This window comes from Lonchura striata, chromosome Z, assembly GCF_046129695.1.
Source record: "Lonchura striata isolate bLonStr1 chromosome Z, bLonStr1.mat, whole genome shotgun sequence".
NCBI classification, from domain to species: Eukaryota; Metazoa; Chordata; class Aves; order Passeriformes; family Estrildidae; genus Lonchura; species Lonchura striata.
Window position 1 is genome coordinate 59,970,041 of NC_134642.1, and position 24,075 is coordinate 59,994,115.

At 36.6% G+C, this 24,075-nt stretch overlaps 1 protein-coding gene across 1 annotated transcript in view; it reads left to right on the plus strand.

Annotated features, from left to right (window-relative positions):
* LOC110467738 (YTH N6-methyladenosine RNA binding protein C2) overlaps positions 1–17,039 on the plus strand; it is a 30,571-nt gene extending 13,532 nt beyond the window's left edge. The window contains exons 11-30 of the mRNA XM_021524994.3: positions 258–384; positions 640–705; positions 1,675–1,853; positions 2,028–2,124; positions 2,205–2,292; positions 2,378–2,458; positions 4,084–4,166; positions 5,214–5,319; positions 5,450–5,569; positions 5,915–6,187; positions 6,559–6,685; positions 7,611–7,816; positions 8,217–8,412; positions 9,452–9,561; positions 10,848–11,134; positions 11,552–11,729; positions 12,606–12,809; positions 14,650–14,832; positions 16,004–16,103; positions 16,261–17,039. Coding sequence (XP_021380669.2) covers positions 258–384; positions 640–705; positions 1,675–1,853; positions 2,028–2,124; positions 2,205–2,292; positions 2,378–2,458; positions 4,084–4,166; positions 5,214–5,319; positions 5,450–5,569; positions 5,915–6,187; positions 6,559–6,685; positions 7,611–7,816; positions 8,217–8,412; positions 9,452–9,561; positions 10,848–11,134; positions 11,552–11,729; positions 12,606–12,809; positions 14,650–14,832; positions 16,004–16,066 — 2,774 coding nt within the window. The 3' untranslated portion in view covers positions 16,067–16,103; positions 16,261–17,039. The remainder of the gene's footprint in view (positions 1–257; positions 385–639; positions 706–1,674; positions 1,854–2,027; positions 2,125–2,204; positions 2,293–2,377; positions 2,459–4,083; positions 4,167–5,213; positions 5,320–5,449; positions 5,570–5,914; positions 6,188–6,558; positions 6,686–7,610; positions 7,817–8,216; positions 8,413–9,451; positions 9,562–10,847; positions 11,135–11,551; positions 11,730–12,605; positions 12,810–14,649; positions 14,833–16,003; positions 16,104–16,260) is intronic.
* Positions 17,040–24,075: the final 7,036 nt, after the last annotated feature.

Below are 24,075 nucleotides of genomic sequence, written 5' to 3' on the forward strand. Positions count from 1 at the left end.
CACAATTAATGAATTGTTTATTTATTTTTTGTTTGTACTTGTTTTGAAGTATTAACAGATGCTGCTGTGTGTTTAAAGTAGTGTTAAATTCATGTGAACTGAGTGGTGGGATAAAGTCAGAAAACAAATTCAGTCTGGCCTGGATTTTAAAAGTCATGTAAGCCACATTCATACCACATTGAGGTGAAAAACAAAGAATGTTTTCATTTGGTTTGCTGGTTTATTTGTTTATTTATATATTCATTTGTAATTCTCAGTTGATTATAGGCACAGTGAAACCAGTGCAACTGCACTAATGATTGCTTCAGGGAGAGGCTTTTTGAGTCAAGTAGAGCAGCTGATCAGTATGGGAGCAAATATCCACTGCAGATCATCTAATGGCTGGTAAAAACAAACATAGATTTGTCAGTATACAAATGACAAAGAATTTTCTTTAACATTTAAACTAATTGTTAACTTAAGAGACTAATTGCTAACTTACCTGTAAGCAATACTAAATTTTGACATTCGAAACATATTCTAACTTCTGTTTATCACATTGTATTCCTGAAATTATAAATTGAATTCTTAATTCAGAGTCTTATGCTGTGTGTCTTTTGAAGCAAGTTGTTTAAAAAAGATTTCTCTGTACTCTTTCAGGATGGCTGTGGACTGGGCTAAGCACTTTGGACAGACTGAGGTTGTTGATCTGTTGGAATCCTACAGGTAAGCTACAGCTGCTTTCTAGAAACAGTTAAAGGGAAATGTTGAAGGGAAACTTGCATTTTGTCTTCTAAGCAGAACAGTTTTTAGCTTTTTATTCCTTTAAATCTGACCTAAATAGCAGGATTTATTTGAGATTAGGAATGTTTCAAAAACATGCTTTTTAAAAAAAAATGTGTTTGTATTCAGTATATTTCATTGATTATGTTTGATTTTCAATTTGCACATTGATTATGTGCAAATACTAGGATAAATTTAGTTAGAGTGGTGTAGACTTCTTTCATATTATTTTTATCATTTTGATGTAGGCATTGCTATCATGATTATATGTCTAGGCAGGATATGAGTATAATGACTTAGATAAATAGAGATAATGATTCTACTATGTACCATTTTAATTTCAGATGCTTATTTAGGAAACAAACCTGTTGTGTTTTTGTCTATACATTGTTGTCTATACATAGTAGCCATATTAAAGAAACTCAGTAGAAGTAACATTTATACTAGGTCTTTCAAGAATGACGTAGTATATAATGGTTTCTGATTAACTCACAGTTACAGTTCAGTTATCATTTTGCAGAGACTTAATATTTTTAGAACACTTTTTAGTGTAGTTTCCGTTGGCGTAGTACCTGCTTATGGGGGGGAAAACATTTGGAAAAACATTTCTTTTAGATACTTTTTATTTAACAGGTAAACAAGTAGTGTCTTTATACTTTGAATTCTGACGCTTTGTTTATGGCTGTGTTTCAATAAAGAGTAAGGAAATTAAAGTTATGCTAAAAATTGAAGTTTCATGCTTTGTTGGATTACACTTAAACCAGTGACCAGTAATAGTGTTTTGGAGGTGCTGTTCTGCTACACTTTAAAATTTGAAAGGAGTAGTTTTGTTCATGTTGATCTACATTGGTGGCTGAATGCAAACCTGAAACAAACAGCCTTGACTCTGATCTGTGCATTTTTCTATTTTAGTGCTTCAGCAGGTTTTGGAAATCTGGATGAAAGTTCTCTGGTCCGAACAAGTGGTAGTGACCTTAGTGCAGAGGATAGAGAACTATTGACAGCTTATCATCACAGTTTTGATGATGAAAAGGTGGATCTGGACCTTATTATGCACTTACTTTATAACATCTGTCATAGTTGTGAGACCGGTAAGTATAAACACACACTACCAGTAAATTCTTGTACTTTCAGCCTTTGATGAATCCCACCCTTCTTTTGGAAACACTAAGTAGTTAAAACCTTCCAAATGCCTTTCTGCACAGTACTGATGCATATTTTAAGTGAATTTGCTGTTTAACTCTGCAAACCTGCTTCTCTTTCAGGAGCGATTTTAATATTTCTTCCTGGATATGATGAGATAGTTAGCTTGAGGGACCGTATTCTTCTTGATGACAGGAGATTTGCTGACAATGCGCAGAGGTAAAGCCTCTGGTTCCTATGGTTGAGGTTTTCATTGTGTCTTCTAAAAATACTTAAATGTGCTCTTTGTCTTGCATTAGATATCAGGTTGTCATACTTCATTCAAATATGCAGACTTTGGATCAGAAGAAAGTGCTTAAAAGTCCACCTCCTGGTGTGCGCAAAATAGTAAGTTTTAGAGGACTTTGTCAGATACTGTATTAATCTCTTTTGTCTTTGCTTTTAACTATAGTTTTGGTTGTTTTATTTGCAGATTCTTTCTACAAATATTGCAGAAACCAGCATAACAGTCAATGATGTTGTATTTGTTATTGACTCAGGCAAGGTGAAAGAGGTATGATTAGTTAAAACTTTCTGTGACAAGTAAACTTCCTAGTGTTATTCTATAAATATATAATAGGTAAATTTTTAAAGTACTGTTTTCTTATAGTAGGCTGACAGCTAGTGCATGTCAGGTAACAAACATCACAGAAGTTTTGACATTCTTTTTATGAAAAATATTTTAAATAATTAGCTGTTAATAAACCTTGTAAAAACTATTGTAGATTGAAATGTTGATGTATCTTTTTTAAATTTACAGTTTCTGTTGTTTTAAAACAAGTCCATCTGTTTAGACCGCCATATTCCTGAGACTTAAGAGAGCACTGGAAGTTCCTTTTGTCCTACTGTTGTGTCAAGTCCAAATCAAATCCATTAAGTTTTTAAGTATTGCTTATGTTGTGTTGAATGCCCATTCCCAAATTTAGTGTGAAGGAAAGGAGAGATAGTATGGTATGATGAGGTAGTTTAAAGCTATGTCTTTGAAAATGAAGTTAGATTTCATCGGGGAGATACATGCCAAATTTCCAAAGTTCCTATGGTAATACTGTAACATAAACTTTAAGGAATTTAGAGATTTTAGAGGAGCTAAGATTTTTGTTAGAGATAAGCCTTACTAGAGTTAATTAAAATAAATCAGGAGGCCTTGATGAAGTTAAGAGTTAGTAGTTAACTAATAATTGATTGCTTGTCAGCACAATGTTTAGTTAGCTGGGTTTATAATGAAGAACATAGAAACTGACAAATAGCTTTTAGGAACATAAGACAATTGTGGGCCTCCTCTGTTCTGAAACCAATTGAAGACAAGGAATGGGAGTTCTACCAAGAGTTCATTTGTCATATTTGCATTGAAAAGGTAGAAAGGTCAGAACAAGGAAGACTTCATTTACTTCCTCATTTTGGGACCCCTCCCCATGAAAGGGACCACTGACCCATTTCAAGGGACAAACTACGAATCCTTAATAGCTTTTGGAGTAATTAGCATATGAAACGAGGAATGGGATGTACCAAAATTATGAATATGTATTTGTATTTTGTGTATTCAATACTTGGGTGGATAAAAGGGCCCTGTAATCAGCTGGAAGGGGTGGTGTGCATTCGGGAACTATCCCACACGCTGCCCAGCATCGAATAAACATACACTTTCTAACTTTAAACTGTTAGAGGGTTTTTGTCCGTCACAGTTGCATATTGCTAGTAGATCAGTATCCATATTTAATAATTCAATACAATTTTTATGTAACTTCTCATCAAATACAAAAAAATAAGGATATGATTTCCAAGTGAGACAAAAGATTTTAATAAATACAATAACATGTTTTTTCCTAATTTATAATGTAATCATTCAAAATACAGGTAATTCAAAATACAGTCCATATCTTTTATTGACTCAAAATTATGTACTGAGACTAGAAAGAAAACTTCAAGTTAGGAAACTGTAGCACAAAGATAATGCAAAACATGTGTTACAAATTTAACTGAAAAGAGATACTTCAGAGCATACCTTTGTGCCAGAAGCTGCTGGTGTTTGTTAAATATATTTTTTCTATTTTTTAAAGAACTTCTGTTAAAAGCTTATTAAGAACTTTTTATTTCATGTATCATGGTTAATCATGGTTTTATGTTGCTCTGGTTTTATAGAAGTCTTTTGATGCACTGAGTTGTGTTACAATGCTGAAAATGGTGTGGATTTCAAAAGCCAGTGCTCTCCAGAGAAAAGGCAGGTAATTAATGCTTGATACTTATTTTTATTTTGCAGCTTTCAACTATCCCGTATGTTAAGTGTAAAGTGCAAACCTATAGCAGCCACATTGGGTAATATTTCTAGGCTAGTCCAGTATCATGTTGAACAGTTGCTGCTACTTCTTACTTGCAGTAAATAAAGAGTCAGCATGTATTTTCTTGGACTGATTTCCCAAGATACAGGAAAGCAGTACTCAGGAATGTCCCAGAACTTACATTAGATCTTGGTTGTTCTTTCCCCATGAACTTAACTCCTCTTTCTGCCATGTAGGACCAGCAGCCATAGTAGTTTGTGGCTAAAGGCCTGACTACTGCTAGTTTTAAATTGATATCCTGTCATCCCTTCTTTAGAAGTGGCACTGAACAGTGATTCCTTATTGACCATCTCCAAAGTATTCATTACTTTGCATATTCATCAGGAGGGTCAGGATCATTCTCTTTTCAATGCAGTTTGGGCTGAGAAGTTATACATGTAGGTAGCAGCAAATGCCTGTTTGGAGAAAAAATGTTGTCATTATCTTCCAGGTTTCTGAGCATGAATTGTGAGCATTTGCTGTCTCTGTTCCTTCATTCACACGGTTTAGTGTCTTCATTCTACCATTTACATGTAGACTTCTAACTGGGGAATTTGAAAAGGAAAAAACAAAGTTTGCAGCTTTGGTTCCCTATGGCACAAGATGGCTGAGATTTGGATTGATCTCAAGTTAGCAAAAAAAATTATATCACTTTGTTTAGATAAGTCTTACTTCTTTTTTGTCCAGATTTTTCGGTGTAGGGTTAAAATTATAAGAACTATTGAAAGTATTTTCTTATAATAAAATTATATGAATTTCCATACTGTCAAAAATAATTAATGTAGTGGAAAACTCTTTTAATTCATATGAAGGACTTTCTCTTAACAACAAAATTACCATTCTCTTAGACCTTCTGCATTTGCATTCTAAGTTTGTGTAGGTGTTTTTTGTTTGGTTGGGTTTTTATAAAAAAGAAACTCTGATTTTTACAGCTTCCCACATTTTATTTTCCAGGGCTGGGCGCTGTCAGCCTGGAGTCTGTTTTCGTCTCTTCAGTAGGCTCCGATTTGAGAATATGTTGGAATTTCAGACTCCAGAACTTCTAAGAATGCCACTTCAGGTGTGTGTTCACTTAGAAGTTACAACTTTTAAAAAACGTATTATCACCAGACCATACTAATAACTGCAAAAAGGTGTGTGTTTTCTTTTTCCCAAACCTTAATAGCATTTTTCTTCTTTTTAATTTGTAGGAGCTTTGTTTACATACAAAACTTCTGGCTCCAATTAATTGTTCCGTTGTTGACTTTCTTATGAAAGCTCCTGATCCTCCACCAGCTTTAATTGTTAAAAACGCTCTGCAGATGCTCAAGGTCAGTAGAGGAATACATTTGAATGGGAATTGTGTTTAATTAATATTTGTGGTGTGATGTACTGAAAATCTTGTTCACTTACTTAAGGATGCTTTGAATTTTTGTTGGTTTTAATTTTGTGTGTAAGTATGTATTTTTCCATGTTAAAGGAAGGAACTACTGTAAAATCTTGACCTGAAACTAGTTTGACTTACTTCTTTAGTATTTGGGAGCAAATCTAGGTAATGTCCAATATTCATATCTTTTCTGCTTTCATTATAAATTAATTTTGCCCCCTTTTGCCTTCTTCCCCTTTGCCCTACATCCCCATTGTTTGTTTGTTTGTTTGTTTGTTTTTCCAAACAGACTATAGATGCCATGGACCCTTGGGAAGATCTTACTGAACTTGGTTATCACCTCACTGAATTACCTGTAGAGCCACACCTTGGTAAAATGGTGTTGTATGCTGTAGTTCTGAAGTGCCTGGATCCTGTTCTGACCATTGCCTGTGCTCTTGCCTACCGAGACCCTTTTGTGCTGCCCACGCTGGCCTCCCAAAAGCGTGCAGCCGTGCTGTGCAGGAAGCGCTTTGCTGCCGGGACATTCAGTGACCACATGGTGCTTCTCAGGGCTTTCCAGGTATCCTTTCAGAATGAGAACTGTTCACTCGTCAGAGTAAATGACCAACTAGCCAAGCTGGGTGTAGAATGGTAGACAGGCCTTCCTGTATATTGGACTTACAGGTTTCTGAGGGACACATTCTGTCTGACCTTTTCAAACCTGGTTAAATTCTGTAAGTTGCAGCAAGATGCCACTTTATATCCTGTTACATGGGTAATTTAAAATAGTGACCTTGATATAGTGATCTCTGTAATAACATAATGAACTTAACATAATTATTGTTACCTTTTGGTTAGGGAACGGGTTAAAAAAGACTAGTAGTTAAATAAATCAAGTTGGCTATATTTACTTTGATTAGTTTTATTGACGTAAAAAATTACTCTTTACAGGCGTGGCAGAAGGCATGCAGTGATGGCTGGGAAAGAGCCTTCTGTGAAAAGAACTTCCTGTCTCAAGCCACAATGCAGATCATCTTAGGAATGAGAACACAGTTGCTTGGCCAGCTTAGAGCTTCAGGTAAATAGGTTGGAAAAAGTTCTAACATAATTTTAGAGTTAAGTGTAAAAAAGCTGTAAGGAAAATAGTGTTCACTTACCATTTTCCTTCCTAAGTACATAGTCATGCTGGGCATGGGGGAGATGCTAGGGTGAGAAAATGTGGATGGGGAACAGCTGTCATAACTGAAAGTACCCTGACTCTTCAACATCCTGCTGTCGTGCAGTGTGAGACATGTATCCTTGTATGTTTTTATGTTCCAGTAATTTTTTTTTGAAGCAGTTGTTCAGATGAGTTCATACCCTAGGTTATGAGGCAGAGTCAGTTCATTTCAGCTTAAGCTGGATGTCCCTGGAGTGTGTCCTGAATAAAGAAATCCCTTTATCCCTTGCTGTCAGTGTGCTATATCTTCCTGTGCCGTGCTTACTCCTTGTGTGCTTCTCTTGATCCAATAGCAATTTATGGCTGGGGGTCCTCCACTGTCTCCGTGTGGAAGCCCATTACCTGCTGTTATATTCCAGCCTTGGGGCCCTCCAAAGTCTCAGCCTTTATCCGGAGATAGCTGTTACTTCACCTGTTTAGCTGTTCATGCTAACAAAGAGTTCACCTACACTATATTTAAAGTTCACCTACTCTAGGTTTTGAGCAGGGTCCACTTACTCTAAGTTGTAAACAAGTTGCAATTAAACTATACTATTTCTAATATTCTGTTAAGCTAAGAAGTATTGTAAAAACCACTTTTATTCTATGCTAGTGTGAAATCCCTTACCAGGAAGGATTTCAGTGTAAGGGTTTCTTCTTGGTGCTGTTAATGTTGGCAGTGGTGAAAAATTCAACTAATTTGTAGTTTATTTCACTTTTTTTTTCAAATTCCTTTTGAGAAGCAAAGAAGTAGATCTTAAATACAAGCAAATATAACACAGTTTTGATCTCTTTATTTCTTCAGGTTTTGTTAGAGCCAGAGGAGGAGCTGATATTAGAGATGTTAATACTAACTCTGAAAACTGGGCTGTAGTTAAAGCTGCCTTAGTGGCTGGGATGTATCCCAATCTTGTGCATGTAGACAGAGAGAACCTGGTTTTAACTGCACCGAAGGAGAAGAAAGTGCGATTTCATCCTACCTCTGTTCTTAGTCAACCTCAGTATAAAAAGGTAAAGACACTTTGGACTTCCTAGAAAATATGAAAAATGAAAATTTGGAGTTGGTTTATTTTTACAGTATTTCAGTTAGTCTTGCTTGCTAAGTGGAACAAGGAAAAATAGTAAAAAGAAAAGGCTAGTTGTAGAAGTATTTGGATGAGGTAACAATCTCTGCTTATGGCTATGAGGAAAAAGTTCTGCTCTGAAACTCGTATTTCTTTTAAAGCAAAATTCCTCTGAGGTGCTAGGCTAACTTTTAAATCTGGTTGAATACACTTGTGCTTTTTTTATTCTTTTGTATGTAAATATATATGTATTTATTTCTACATACATAATGTAAGAACTATGTTTAAAATTTATTTGAATTACACACAGACAATAAAATAACCTAGTCTTATTTGCTTCTGCACAGATTCTCCCAGTGAATGGCCAAAATGCAGCTGTCCAGGCACTCCCTACAGACTGGCTGATATATGATGAAATGACGAGAGCTCACAGGATAGCAAACATCAGGTGCTGCTCTGTTGTAACACCCGTCACTGTTGCTCTCTTCTGCGGACCAGCTAGGTTACCAATTAGTGCTTTACAGGCCTCTTTCTCCTGTCAAGGTATACTGGTGTCTGGATTTGTAATGTTTGCATTGGTATTATACTAGTACGTGATTTGGAAAACTTTTCAAGTCTATTTTCTACATATTTTGGCTAATTCTTAAAATGACAGAGCTATATGTAGCTCCTGCAGTTGTTTAGGAATAATTTATAGGCTGTGTAACAAATGTCTTGAGTTTTGTGAATCGTTCTAAGTTTGTAACATTTACAGTTCTGGAGTCTAAGAAATTACAGTATAGTTTTCAAAAAAATAAAAAAATGCAACCTAAAGACAGTATAAATGCTGAGAAGTGCAGTACATATATTTTTTCTACAGCCTAGTTTATTTGATATTTTGAACCAGATGATTCAAACTGAACAATGTAGTTACAGTTAATGTGGCAAATAATCATATTGCTTTCAGTTGACACATGCATATTTAAGATTATTTTCTGCTGATAACTTTAATGTCAATTAACCACATTATTGGCTAGAAATAGTAGAGAATGTATTAAAATCTCCTTTTTTATATTTAATTGGAGTACTGTAAGAATAGAAGAAGAAATACTAGTTTGAAGTAATAGTCTAAGCTGACTTTCCTGACTGCTCTGAAATTGTTTACCCTTAAAATAATGTTAATGTGGATTGAATTGCACTTTGAAAAAGGAATCCTAAATAACTTTGTGCATTTATAATTTTTTTTCCTTAATTGTTATACTAAGATATAAACATAGAGCAATGTGTGGTTTTACGAACAACTTCAGGCAGAAGTTTGATAATGGCTTGTTATTGGTGAAGGTACATCAGAGGGAGTCAGATCACATCAGTATAAGTGTTTATGTGGTAGGGCCCTTAAGAGTTCTAGGAATTTGTTCTCCTTACTGAAGCAAAGACCTTCCCTGGAGGTATATGCAGAAATGAAAAAGTGTGCTTACAGATGTTTACATTTTAAGTGAAAATTCAGAAGGGAAATCAGCTTATTGCTGGTAATACAGTAATGTTCAAGTTTTTGTATGTAAATAATACAGAAATGTTAATACACTTTTTATACTTAATTCAGGAGACAGGGTACCCAGTGATAGCAGTGACAGTGAGATGGAGGACAGAACAACTTCTAATGTATCATTACTGAAGCTAGATGAATGGCTCCACCTCAAACTGGACTCTGAAGTACGTAATCTATCACATCCGTGCCTGTTTTGTGTAGAAGAATACTCATGCCATGCTGTCCTAAAAAGATTCTTAAAACAGTTGGATAACCAGAAATTTTCTGTAAGAATGGCTGTTGTGATCCCTTCAGGTCTCTCAAATTTACAGGAAAACATACTAAATGAGTTAACCTTTATCTTGTGAGTTCAGTAAGAAATCTGAAAATCATACAAACATGGACTCAGTATCCCTTTTGCCCAGGTTAGTCAATTGTGTGAATTCATATATTCAGTATCCAAGTTGTAGGGCTTCCTATGGATTGTAACAACCCATGATTCTTAAATTTTGCACCTGTGAGCAAAGAAACAATTAGTACCTAGTCAATTGCAACTGTTCATCCTTCTTCCTCTGTCATGGTGCAGCTGTCTCACTTATCACACAGGGAAGCCTCAGCAGTCAGCTGCTGTTGGATCTGCTTCAGAAGCACTGATGTTTTATAATTTCCATCTTGGCAGTTTGATCCATTTCCATAAGTTAGGAGGTTCTAAAGAAACTTCCAGACAAAAGAAAATGGCTGCAGGGAACAGCAAACTGCAGGAGATGGTGGCTGCATAATGGCTCTTCTGCTCTTTGTGGTCACCTGTACGGCCTGTGTGGTGCTCCCAGCTCACGAGACCTTAGCTTGAGCTGGGTTACACAAAATCTGAGCAGGAGTTGAGAGAACAGTAAAAATGGCATATTGTGTGTTTCCTTTTCTGAGAGGATGATTAAAGTTGCTTGACTAAAATGGAGCGTCTGAAACTGGAACTGCTGAAAGAAAATTGCTGTCAGATTTTATGAAAAGAAGAAAAAAGCCCCCAGCTTTTGAAGATACAAGTCTTCTGGTTATTGCGAAGCTCTGGTTGTGTTAGAAGGCGGAGTAACCAGAGGTCTTTTCCATCAAGTATGTCAAAAGAGCCCATAAATACAAACTGAACTGGCAGGAAGGGCATTAAACATGAAAAGGCTGATTTTAAAGAGAAGATAAATTTTTAAAGTGAAAAATGAAAAATCCTCTATGTTTATAATAGAATTTTAAGTTTTGTGCAGTTCAACATGAAATTATTTAGACATTTTCTTGGACCTGAGGAGAGAAAAGATAACAGCATAATTTAAATGTGAGGCTTTCTTCCCCTTCCTGAGACCTTACTCTTGCCTTTCAGTTTGGCAGAATGCCAGCTGCTGCCTGATAGGAGGGACAGAGGATACCATTTGCCTAACTGATATATATTTTTATTAGTCTTTAACAGAACTGAAATTCATTACAGGCTGCTGTTTTGCTGTTGCAACTCAGACAGAAGTGGCACAGCTTATTTCTGCGTCGAATGCGAGCTCCTTCTAAACCATGGTCTCAAGTTGATGAAGCAACTGTAAGAGCAGTTGTAGCTGTTTTAACTGCTGAAGAACAGTCTGCAGGTCTGCAGCAGCCTTCAGGAATTGGCCAGAGACCAAGACCTGTGGCTTCTGAAGATCGTCTTGTACCATCTACATGGAGGTCAACTAACACCAGAAGTACAGCAGAAACTGAATTCTCTGACTGCTTTCATGCTGAAAAGTAAGATGTTGAGATCTTCCAGAGACTGTAGCTTATAATTTATTTATCTATAAAAAAGATCACTTGAATTTCTGCTAGTATTAAGAAAAAATAAACAATATAAATACAGCTGAAAGCTTTGATACTGTCCTATGCTGTGTTGTAGTTGTGATTTCATTGAGAACTATTTAATATATATGCTGGCTGTTTAGGAGAGCAGTCAGAAGTAGTGTCCATGAGTTGTGCTCCTTGGGAAGTAGCAGAAGAGGTTTAACTATAACACTCAGAATGAATGCATCCTTTTTTATTTAGTGTTTAATATGTTTTGGAACTACTGTAATAGATGTGGTCATCCAGTAGGCTGATATGTAGATATGAATTGTTCTGTGACCTCTTGCAAAACTCACAGTCTGTTGTGTATCTACCTTTACTTTTTAGAGATCTGATGAGGTCTGCACGTCCCATACTTCATCAGCCAAAGAAATACAAACGAAAAAATATTTTGCACTCCAAACAAACTTCAGATGACAGGTCAGATCAATCATCAGTGAAGTCTGCAGACAGCAGTAGCTTCCCGGACCCCTGCGCTAGTCCATCTTCTCCAGTATCTGGAAAGGTACTCATAAACATACTACCCTGCTCTTCAAAATCAATAGAATCTCTTGCTGATATCTTTCAGCAACTATCAGGTGTTGTATTGATAAATTAAGAACCTAACTTAGATTTTCATTGTTAACAACCACATAATATTCCTTTTGGAATCAAAAATCAAGAATAATGTCCTCGTTATACTAGTTTAATACAGTAAAAATGTTATTCTTTGCAGACTTCTGAAGTACAGCTATTCAAAGTAGAAAAAAAAATCCAGTTTTGAGGGTTTTTCTTTTTAAAACTTGGTGTAATAAACAGTGGCAGTGTGTACAGTACATACATTTCTGAACTTTCTTTCTGTTATAGCCTACATTGGTATTGATTCTCTTTAAGTTTTGTATTATCTGCCTCATTATGACTGCTTGGCAGTTTTTTGGATGATTTTTAAATAAAGCATACTACATTTTTAGTGAGCTTATTTTCTCCCTGTATTTTTTAAATTCAGTCAGTGTTACAGGGCTGAATAAAATTCCTGAAAATGGAAATGCAAGTGTGCTACAAGCTACTGTGTAGAGTGATTAATTTTGTGTCATCTGAAGCTGTCTCAGACTTCAAAAAATTGTAACTAATCACTAGACTCTGTAGACATGTTCTGTCATAATTGTTTGCTGCCCCTCATGAATTAATTATAATTTTGAAAAATGCTTAAAAATGTAAAATAGATGTAAATGTACTTTCAAGTCAATTCTGACAGGAACAGCTGATAGATAGTATATTTCTTGTATAGTCTTGGTGAGGAGAAGAAAAACTCCTTGATGGGTCTTTCTGCAAGTGTGTAGAATTTCAGAACTAAAGCTTGGTTTATTTTATTGTATTTATTAATTTAATTTAATTCTTTCAGGCTTCCAAATCGTCTTCACCAAGACAAAATACTCCAGTTCGGTACTTCATAATGAAAAGCAGCAACTTGCAGAACATTGAGATTTCTCAGCAGAAGGGAATATGGTCCACTACTCCAAGTAACGAAAGAAAACTGAATGGAGCCTTTTGGCAAAGCAGCATGGTTTACTTAATCTTTTCTGTTCAAGGCTCTGGACACTTCCAGGTGAGTCCTTAGCTGATACCAACTGTTGGTGGTGGTTGATGGTTTACGAGAGTGCAGCAAATGGCTGTCTTACAGTATGGGGGCTTTGCTTATGACTTCTGACTTTCTAATAAGTATTGTGCCAATGTCTCTGGTTGCTGAGGGAGAGTATTTTGTTCTTCTCCAAAATAGTCCCTTTTAATGAACTCAGTTTTTCCATCAAAGGATGAAACTAAGTTGCTGCCAAACTTAATGAATCAGAATAATGTTTCTACCTACATAAATGCTTTAAAACAGCAGCAGTGGAGCAAACAAAGAAATCCATACAAAGCAGGGGATTGCTGCCTTTTTCTCTGCATGCTAAAAGTTGTAAGCTGCAGCTTTCTAAAGCCAGGGAACCCATATGTCTTTAATAAAAATATTAATAAAAACTGTTCTGCTGGAACTGTGGTTTCTCAAAGTTAGGAAGCTGGAAAGTCATGGCCATGTTTCTTCCAGTCCGCATGGAAGAATGAGTTCACATTTTGTGAGGTATTTGTCAACAACTTGGAAAAATTTGTGGCCAGTTTAAAGGTGCAGACTTGACCTGCTGGTGCAAAGTTGGAGGTTAACTGTGTTGTAGGGCCTGCTAAATTCAATTGCTCCAAGTAAAAAAAGTTCAATTTACCTCTTTATATATTATGAACTATTAATAGAAGTCAGCTAAACTTAAAATGTAATTATCAGTCCAAACATAGAGATCTTGATGATTCCACTGAAGAATTGTGGTGAAAATTGTGTACAGTGATTTGGCAAATGCAAATGCTGTATTGGAAAGTAATTTTCAGCATGCCAGTTGAATCTGAAAATGGGCTGTTGTATTGGTGCTCCTTGACAAGAAGGCTGGGAGGGGAGGACACACTGAAGTCAGGATGTAGGTGGATTGTGTTGCCTTGCCCTTCCATTTTTGACAATGCACTGAATCTTCATAGGAATATGAGATTAAAATTTCTAGTAATATTTTCTTCCATTAGATGTCTCTACTTTCTACCTGTATTTTTCATCTATTCCTTTATTAATTTTCATTGATTTTAATTTAAGACTGAGCTGTCTAGGACTGCATGACTTAGAGCAGCAGTGTGTGCTGGTAACTTCAGGCAGTGCGCTGCATCTCTTGGACTCCTAAGTCATAACTTGGTAAATTTGCCTGAACAGTTGATACATTCTGTGTGGCCTGGGTTTATTTTTAGTTTGTTTGGTGTGTGTGTTTAAAGGGTATCCTTAAGTAAGTTAGATGCAATCTTGGATTTGTGTTTTCTTTAATTTCATTTATGAATACTGTCTTGTTGGACTTTAATTCAGCTTCATTAAAAAAGGACCTTTAATCACTTTGACTTATTTCTTTGCAGAACAGCTCCACATTTTTAATTGTATATGAAAATTTGTTAACAAAGAGGGAATAAGGGAAAGAAGGATGGAAGGAAGGAAGGAATTTTTGAAAGGATTTAGTATAAATAGCAAGGAATAGCTAGTGGACATAGAACATGCATCCTGATACCTGGCACTTTTTACTACAGCTTTTCAACCTCTGTTACAAAGCTTAAAAAAGTCCCTTGAATGGTAATTGTGAGAGATGAAATTGAAAGACATCCTTTATGGTCAAATTCTAGAAGGTATATTTAAAGTGGGAAAAACAAATTATACTTCTGACTTTCTAGATGCAAACATTTTGGAAGATCCAGCTTCATGTGTGTAAGTGTTTGAATTAATCACTAAGACTAATTTGAAAGTTTCATATGAAGTCCACTCATTTATTTAATTCCAGCATAAATAGATAGGCTGTTATTATGTCCATTCTTTCACATTTAAATTTTTCTTCCAGGGTTTTGCGAGAATGGGTTCATCAATAGGGTGTGAGAAAAGTCAGGACTGGGGATCTGCTGGATTTGGAGGTGTATTTAAGGTGGAATGGATCCGAAAAGAAAGCATTCCTTTTCAGTTTGCTCATCATTTGCTCAACCCTTGGAATGACAATAAGAAAGTACAAATAAGCAGAGATGGCCAGGTAGTACTTCTCTTCTAAACTCTTCTTTACTTATTGAACTGCGTTTTCTTCATTAGCTTGTTCAGCCTTGAACTCAACTGTGCTCATGTATTTATTAATCTGAATCACAGTTTCTTGGTGCAAATTGTAGCTGCTGCTAATGCAGAATTACTCTTGCAGTAGTAGATTTATTAAAATCAAACCAGTGTCATGCTTAATGTTGTTAGAAAAATTATATTTAAAGCTGCATTTTTCCAAAATAAATTATGTGTTGTTGGTGTTTTATTTTTAATTTCTGGAGGCTTGTTTCTGTTTGATTCAGATGTCTTCCCTAAGTTAAAATAGTCTGTCATATCCAAATAATTGTTCATAAGAGGTTTGCATTTTCAGTAAAGCCTCAAGGGAATCTTGATATTTGAGGCAGAATAAGGCTTAGTACTGTTCTCCAATTTATTAAAGCTAAATGCAACTACAAAAAGCCAGAAAAAAATTTGCAGAATTCTCTGTGTCAGTTCTTTCATTCTCCTCAGTCCCCTCCCAAAACATCTTGATACAAGATTCTGGAGCTAAGCTTTTTGTATTGTCTTCTCACTACTTCCCCAAAACCTCTTCAGTTTTAAGAATAAGGAAAAGAGCATACTGTAAGAACACGGAAAGGAACATAGCACATGTTGAAGTTGACAGTGCCTCTCCTCTAGGTGGCTTTTAAGATATAAAGAATCTGAACAATATCAAAAATAAGTGAGTTATATTAATGTCTATGATTCCACCAAGAGCCACTGCATTATCTGTAAACTGCCTTTCCACATTCTCCACTGCATTTAATGGAATCAAACCTAAAAGATGTGGAGAACAATGATCTTTAGATAATAAGGAAGTGACCTGTGGAAGGCACAAATTGTATGATGTGTCTGTTCTAGTGATGGTATCTTCTTTACAAATTCTTTTTTGAGAACTGATATCTTGCCTGAAACAAACCCAAGCAACTGGTAGGCAAAGATTGCTTATGAAAGTTTCTAATCACCTGTTGACTCCTTGTAGGGATAGTTCTAATATAAATCAGAATAGCAAAAGTAACAATTCTTTTGGAAAGACCACCAGCAACCTTTTCTAAGGATTTTGTAATAGATAGTTTTTACATGCACAATGGCAGCAGTGCTAATCATTTTTATAATTTCCTAATTGCTTTTAGGAGCTGGAACCACAAGTTGGAGAGCAGTTGCTGCAGCTTTGGGACCATATTCCTTTGGAGTGAAAAAACTCAACTAATTAAGCATGTCAATGAGATAGAGGTAGTTATTATTTAGTGAATTGCAATTTGGTTTAATGGTAGAGTAGAAGGTATCAACATACGCTGTATCATTGCAGTACTGTCATTTGTAATTTGTAGCTTGTGAAAGAACAGGTACACAGAAAACTAAATGTATTCTTCGTTTTGATTTTTTCTAGCTGACATTGTTGAAACATCAGCTCTAACCACTAGAACCAGCAGCACGCCTACAATACCAAGATAAGGAAGAAGGTGGCACCACAAACTAACTCCTGAAGCTTTTAGTCATGCTAGCTCTTAGCTAGCAGTGGAAAAAAAAAAAAGAGACTTACGTTTGTTTCAGTGTTTCCTTGTTGTAAAAAATGTCTGTAAGGTTATCCACCAGTCTTTTTGACTGAATTCTTTTTTCTACAGTAGTGTGCAGATATTTGAAAATGTGGTAAAGTTCAAAACTAAGTTTAAAGCAATGCACCACATGTAAGTTGTTTGTAGGTTTAAAATAGCACAGCAGACAGTTTACATTTAAAGCATTCTCAATCCAGTAAATGTATGAAAGAAACCAGTTTAATGTTAATTAATAATTCTTGCAGTTTGATTGAAATAAATTAATTGAAAATAGATGTCTCCAAATATTTTGGGAGATTCTGTAATTGTTTGGTGAACTTCTGTATGCACAGTACAAGAGAGAAGGATGTAGTCAATTACAAACAATTAGACAGCTGGAGAACACTAGTTTTTGAATTCTAGTTTAAATACAGAGGGGAAAGATACGTGAGACTTTTTTGAGTGTGGATTGATCCAATGGTATTTCCGGTTTCAATTTTTTTGCCCAGAAAAATACTCACATTTGACAAGCTTAAACAGTCTTTCTAATAGTATTCTAATAGTTCACTAACTTGAGCATTGTTAAAAGATTTCTACTTCTTTTATACAAAATAAAACGTAATTACCAGTATAACTTGCTTAATCTTTCAATGTAGTTTTCAATGTTTCTTTCTATACCTTGTCTTTCAAGTTCATTTCTTTCTTCTGTACTACTGTTTTGGTTTATTGGGCTTTTCCTTAGTCATTAACATACTGAAATGTAAGGCCGTTACAAATTCAGTCTGCACACTCATTCTCTAGGTTAAACTGAGAGCTTTTTCTGCTTCTGAGCTTCTTCTTAGTTTCTCATGTCCTCTCAGGATGTTCTCATAGTTCAGACTATCCTATGTGTTCATTAACTCTGGCACAGCATCACTAGAAATTTAAGTCAGACCTGAAACAGGTTACTGCAGGATCTGGTGAAGTCAATAAAAAAGCTGCCAAGGATATGAATGGCTGTGAAAGAGAAGGAGACGAAAAAGGTAGCCAAATATTTAAAAGAAAAGGTATCTTTAGGCATTAAAAAAACAAACAAACATATATATATATATATATATAATATATATGTATATATAAATGTTTTCATCTTGAATCTAGAACTGAAGACTCATTTACACCAAGTAGTGTTCTTTAAAATCTTTTTTTTTTTTCCTTGGGAAGCATTTATTACTAGTTTAGCACTCTAATTTATATAAAAATAGTAAGAACCCTTCTCTTGGAAAACAGTCAGATTTTTGACATGTTGCTAATTCTTTCTGTCAGTCAAGATGCAGTCATTTCATAAACAGGCCTGGGACATGCTTGCTGTGTCCTCTGACTGCTACCCTTTCTCTCCACATGATCAAAGTGGTCATTGTTGTTCATTAACATGGCATTTGCAGCAATCCTTATTACAAGGGTCTTAAGAGGTAAACTTATTTCTTTGTAAGAGTAGAAGCTGGAAGTCTTCTTTTCCCTAGATCTGAAACTGATGGAAAGAGGACGAATATCTGTACTAAAATGTTCGGCTTCTCAGTGTTCCAGTTGAACAAGGTACTCAGCATAAACTGGATTTTGTGGACTTGATGCCTGTCTCTATCCTTCAGCTTTTTTCCTTTTTTTAATGTCTTCATACTGTTAAATAACCTATATGAAGAGCTGTGTAATGAAACAGGAGATAAAAGCTTTTGTCTTGATCTTACCTGAAGTGGCTCTGCAGTTATTCTGCAGTCTGTGGGAGCATTCCCAGTGCCAAGGGAAAAGTGGGATGTATCTCTTTACAGTTTAAGGGAACCATTAAGGTTTGGGTTTGGTTCACATCTACTGGTGGAGAGAAGGTGCTGACTAACAGGTAAAATAAAATAGTATCTCTGATTTTGGAAGATCATAAGGACCTCCTTGCTTTAATTTCAAGTGAGGGTAAGGACAGCATGGAACTAAGATCCAGATCCAAGCTGGAGAGAACCTGAGTCTCACAATGGTTCCTGCTTGTTGTGTTCATTAAAATAGGTGTCTCTGTCTTTCCTTTCCTTGCCTGTAGTCTGTGACTCCTACCGCAGCTGGGCTTTTATACTCTGTTTGGCTGGATTACAGGTAATTAGTACCAAATACAGAAGGAGTGAAGCTGGCTGATACACTGCTTCTGGAGGTCTTAAATTAGAGGGAAAAATCAGCTGTCTACCATTTGGTGGTGATCCAAGGCCTAAATGAAGTGTAATGCGAGAAGTGGCCTACCGTGTCAGGCAAGACCTTGTTAGCGAGGTTGAAAGCTTAAAAAGTACCTTCTAAAAGTTCCTTGGGATTGTATCAGATGTAGAAAAGGGTGCCAGATCCAACTGGGAAGTAGGGTCTGGGAGGTAGTCAAAATGATTAGATCCTGGTAGTTTCTTGTGAGGAATATTTTCTGTGATACAGCTCCAGTGTTTGATATACGTCTCCTGGGATGCACAACAGCCTACGTGGCTGCTGGCCTTCAGCACATGAGAAAGCTCTGTCTGGGAGATGACACTCAGATTCTTCTCATTCTTCTCAGGGCCTGGCAGATGTGTCCTGCTGATGTTCTCCTCCAGGCTGGGCAAAGGCAGTTCTGGATCCTTCTTGCCCAGGGGAACTGCCACAGACATGCTGTGTGCCTAGTCCAGTGTGGCAGCGGACTGCTGGCTGGGCCTTTGGATCCCAGTGAAGACCACACAGGAAACTCGTACAGGAATATGGCTCCTGTGCACTGTGTATGTGCCACAGGACGAGGTGTGGAGCAGTGCAGCCCCCAAGCTCCCAGAGCTTGTGGCTCTTCCCTGCTCACTGCGGCTGCCCCAACAGCTGGGGATTGTGTTCCCCTCCACTGGCATCCTCCTCAGTCCTCTCCTGCAGGACTGGTCCAGTAGATGCCCAAAAATGGGAGGAAGAAAACTTCTTGAGACAGAACTTAAATTAGTGTGTCCATGGTGAAACCACCCCCTTGTGAATCCCCCTTTATGGAGAAGAAAGCATCCAAGACTTGTAAATGTTCGTGATCAAAAGGAACTGCAAAAGTGACAGAGTCTGTAAAACCTCACCAAGTTTTATTAGTAACTTACACACTAGGCATGTAAATTGCTGTATTAGTCCATACCCTACCCTATTATACACGAGGCAGAGGGTTCGGGAGAAATGGCAGGGTGAAAGGGAAGGGAGAAAAGAAAACATGAATTAAATGGAAGGAAAGAGAAAGGGAGCGGGAGGGGGGGCGGGGGGGGGGGGGGGGGGGGAAGTGCACTAGACCACTAGTCCTGGTTCTAAACTACACACTTGGCATGGAAATTGCTATGTCAGTCCCTAGCCTACCCTATATACACATCACACAGGGTTTGGGAGAAAGGGTATGGTGAAAGAGATGGGAGAGAAGGAGAGGTGAGTTAAAGAGAGGGAGGGGGAGAGAAAAGGAGATCAGCAGTACTGGTTCCCGCATCAATCCAGATGATATGTCATTATTGGTTCCATTGTTGATGCAGATGATGAGATAGATGTCCATGGTCCTGGGAGCACTGCCCACAATGAGGTTCCTTTTTATGGGTGGGCTTCCCTGCTCGGAAGCCAGGTTTCTTGCTTTGTATGCCAATCAGTTGTCATGCACAGTCCATTTGTTCAGACCTTTCTGGAAGTCAGAGGTCAGAGCCTCTGGGGTTAGAGATTTTGTAGTAGGTTCTTGCATGGCCACGACTCTGCTCTACAGCCCATGCTCACTTCTTGGCTTCATTCCTGCCCTTTTGCTGTAGTGCATTGTGTTTACCTCCAGTGACTAGAACAAGGATGTTTGTCCCAGGGGAGTGGTGTCCTACCTCTACATGGCCCCCTTCTCCAGTCACAACTTGTTCTTTCTCATGTGTCATTATTACCAACAGTGCTGGGTTCCTCTCGACAACTCTTGCATGTTTGTTCCAGGAGTCCTTGGCTGCTTCCACAGGCTTGCAGCTATCAGCGTTGGAGTCACAAATGCTCCAGAATGGGGCCTGGAATGGAACTGTGTTGGCAGGACAGGTATAAATCCTTCCAATGCACTTCTAAGCAGAAGACTCTGGGTGAATAAACTTTAGCAAGCATTTAAAGAGGCAAAACCATTATGAATATTCTGAAATTAATTTCCTGAAAAGAGACGATTTTGTTGAGGCGATTCTTCCCTGGTTAAACAGACTGCAACATAGTTTCATTGTCTGAATACTTTCTTGCTTTTTGCACAGATTTGTGTGGCTTCTCTCAGTTATAGCTGTGTTCATTGTTTGAACAAGCTGAAAACTCCAGGTATGTCCACCTTTGAGAAATGTTCTAGGGAGCAGTTCAATGTAGCTGACCTTTAAATGTGAGTTATCTTTTACTTACATTTAGCTCAACATAGCAATGGCATTTAATTTTACATGTCTCTGAATACCTCTTCAAAATTTGGTATGTTTCCTTATTTTTTTTATATATATTTAGAAAATATATACTGAATTAGTCTTTATTTTGTATTTCTGCCTTATAAAATTACTTCAAAGATGAACAGAGTATAACTGGAGTGGTGGTATGTTCTCACATAAAGAAACACTTTGTGATAGCAGTACTATGTTATTTGTTTGGGAGAAACTTATCTACAAATGAGACCTCCATTTTGATTCTTAGGTATATCAGAGCCAAAAAAATTCTGAAGAAACATATCCATTGGGCTGTATGAGATGCTGGTAAATATGGGGTTTAATTAATATGTACTAGCCTAGTTTTTGGATATAATTGCAATCAAGATGCTGTTTCCACTTAATAGTTGTCACTACTGGGAGTGTTTTCCTGAAAACATCTGAATTTCCTCTTTCTTAATATTTTCCATGTAAATTTAATTCTAATTTTGTCTGATATTAATGAAATAAATTGATCTGAGATAGCGCTGACTAAAAGGATGAATTTTCTTACCTAAATAATATAGTTACTTAATTCTTAATCAGTTAATCAGTCTCTAAAAATCTTCTTACATTTATTTAGAACATCCTATTTAGTCTTCCTTGGAACTGTTCCCAGTGTAAATAAAAAAAGGATTTTTCCTCACTTAAATTTTCTTTTTCTCTTCCCATCAGCCTGATCAGCTTTCTGGAAGCTCCTGTAAACACATGTGATCACTAGGTGGTGATGTTCTACCAGAGAAAAGTTGAAAATGTGGTAACTACAGATCCATTAATAAAGGATGAAAAAGACCAGAGAATGTAGAGATTGCAATTATTCAATTAATTTTTTCTTTAAATTCTTAAATTTGTAAGTTTGGGGGTGGGAAGCCTCTTTTCTGGTTGATTTATTTCAAATCTATGTATTACTTGTTATGGACCTTAACTTGAGGAATGTCTCTGTACATGAATAATTGCATCTTCCATCACCAGGCAGTTAACACTGCTGCTGTAAATATCTTGGGGAAGTTGGTGGCACCTGATACTACATTTACAAATCTGTAGTTTAAAAATATGCCTGGAGTTGATATACAAAAGGGAGTAAATAAGGTGCTGAGGCTGACCTGTAATTATAAGGCATTTCTGCTTTCATAAATCTATTTGCTTAGTTTTATGTTTTCCTAATATATAAGGAGGTACAAAAGTGTTCCTTAAAACCAGGATAGTCCTCCCTTAAATAGTAGGATAGTTGTTTCTTATGTTACAGGCAATAGTTTGCAGAGTACTTGAACTTTCAGAAGAATCGTTTCATAATTTTGAAAGAGATGTTTAAACCTCTTCCATTTTTCCCCAAATACCCAATTTCTTGTTATCTCCCAAAATCTTGACCAGATGGGTAAAATTTGCCTTTCCAAAATATTATAGATGTCTTGGTCTTTACTTCTATATTAAAAACAAGCAGAAAATACATATTTAGTTATTTTATCTTTGGCAGTTGCTGCTTGCAGCTTATATTATGAAACCTGCAAGAATACAGAGCATATCCTAAAATAAGTGAATTCAGTCCTATCTGCCTTTTGATATGTGCTTCTCTGTTGCATGACTCTCCTTTTCCAGTAAATACAAATACTTTCTTTACTGTGACTACCATTCCTACTTCTGCAAAGTTGTTCGTCTTTGCAATCTCCTTAATGTAGACTAATAAAGAGCAGTAACACACTGGAAGCTATGAAATAATATAAGAATGTTCTGGATAGTCAGCCTTGTTCTTTTGGTTTATCAAGAATTTTAACCTATAAGCACAATATTTTAAACTGGATAGGCACAAGGCAAATGAATAGTCTCCTCAGTCCACAGCAACCTGTTTTAGGAGTTACTACATGTCTTTGAGAATTGTGCATGTGTGAAATGGTAACCAAAATTTTCCACCCAGATCCTATTCCTGCCAATTGTTTCTGAGGTCTCATTAAATAAAAATAAGAATTTATTTTTCCTCCCTTGCCTCTTCCCCTAAGCATTTTTAAGGGCAGTGAAAAACAAATGCCCAAAGAACTTATGGCTACACACCTGCCTCATAAACAACACAGTCAGTTATGAAATTACCTCTCCAACAGAGGAGGGAGAGGGAAAGGCATTGGGACAGGTAGGTTTCCAAGACTAGTGATGTCTGTGAGGCTTGTGGGGTAAAAAAATAAAATAATTGGCATTTTTATACCAGCACAGTGAAATGCAACTCATTTTCACAAACAAGTCAATATAGTTTATTTCATTTATGGCAGTAGTAACAAGCTGTGTCAGCATAAGCAGTCTTGCTGTGTAAGCTGTATCTGTCCTGTGAGGGCTCATTAACTTTCTCTGCTGTAGACCAAGCCTTTTAGAGGATCTTCTTGCTTACTTACGGGCAACACACAAAAATGAGAGAGACATTAGTAACTTCAAATTTTCATCTGATTAATAAGTTCTATATTCATCCTTTGGAATGTTGTGGCTATTCCAGCATTGTTGTAGATACTGATGAAACCCCTGATATCGAGGTGGCTTTTAGGCAAAAATCAAACCACACTATGATAGCTTGCTTTTTTTACAGTAGAAAACATGCATCCTGTCAGAAGTTCTGCAGCTTTTACTGTCCCATATGAAAGCTTTTGTTTGTTTTATGCCATGTCTAATCAAAGGAAAATCTTTCCATAGTGGAAAATACCAAGATTCTATTACTGGTCATATCTTGAAAACACAAGTGCTATTAAGAGGCAAAACCGTACCAACTCTATAATATTGAAATCTTAAGAAACTGCTGGAAAACCAACAGGATGCTGTGCCATTAAATTAGGAGACTACTATAAAGGTACCTCTGTTTATTACACATATTTTTAATTTTGTGATCTCATTTGAGAGTGAAGTACAAAGTTGTACTCAACAGGATAGGGGGAAACTTGTCTATCAGCTTACCTGGGTTTATCAGGTCCAGAGGATGACTCCTTAGCATTGCTGGTGAGAGGAACATTTCACAGGAGTCTGTGTTCATCCAGCATATTTTTTCATTTAACCAGATATATTTAATAAGAAAGTGAAGCAGCACGTTCTAGCACATTCCTCTTGTAATGAAACATTTTTCAATCCACAGGATCCTGGCATTTAGTCCTTTGAAAAGCTAATAACCTTTGAAATGTCCCCAGTCATAAGGAAAATTATTATATTTTCTGAAAAAATAGGTATTCAGATATGTTTTCCATATTAAATATTAGGATTTGGTTGAGAAAAGAGGAT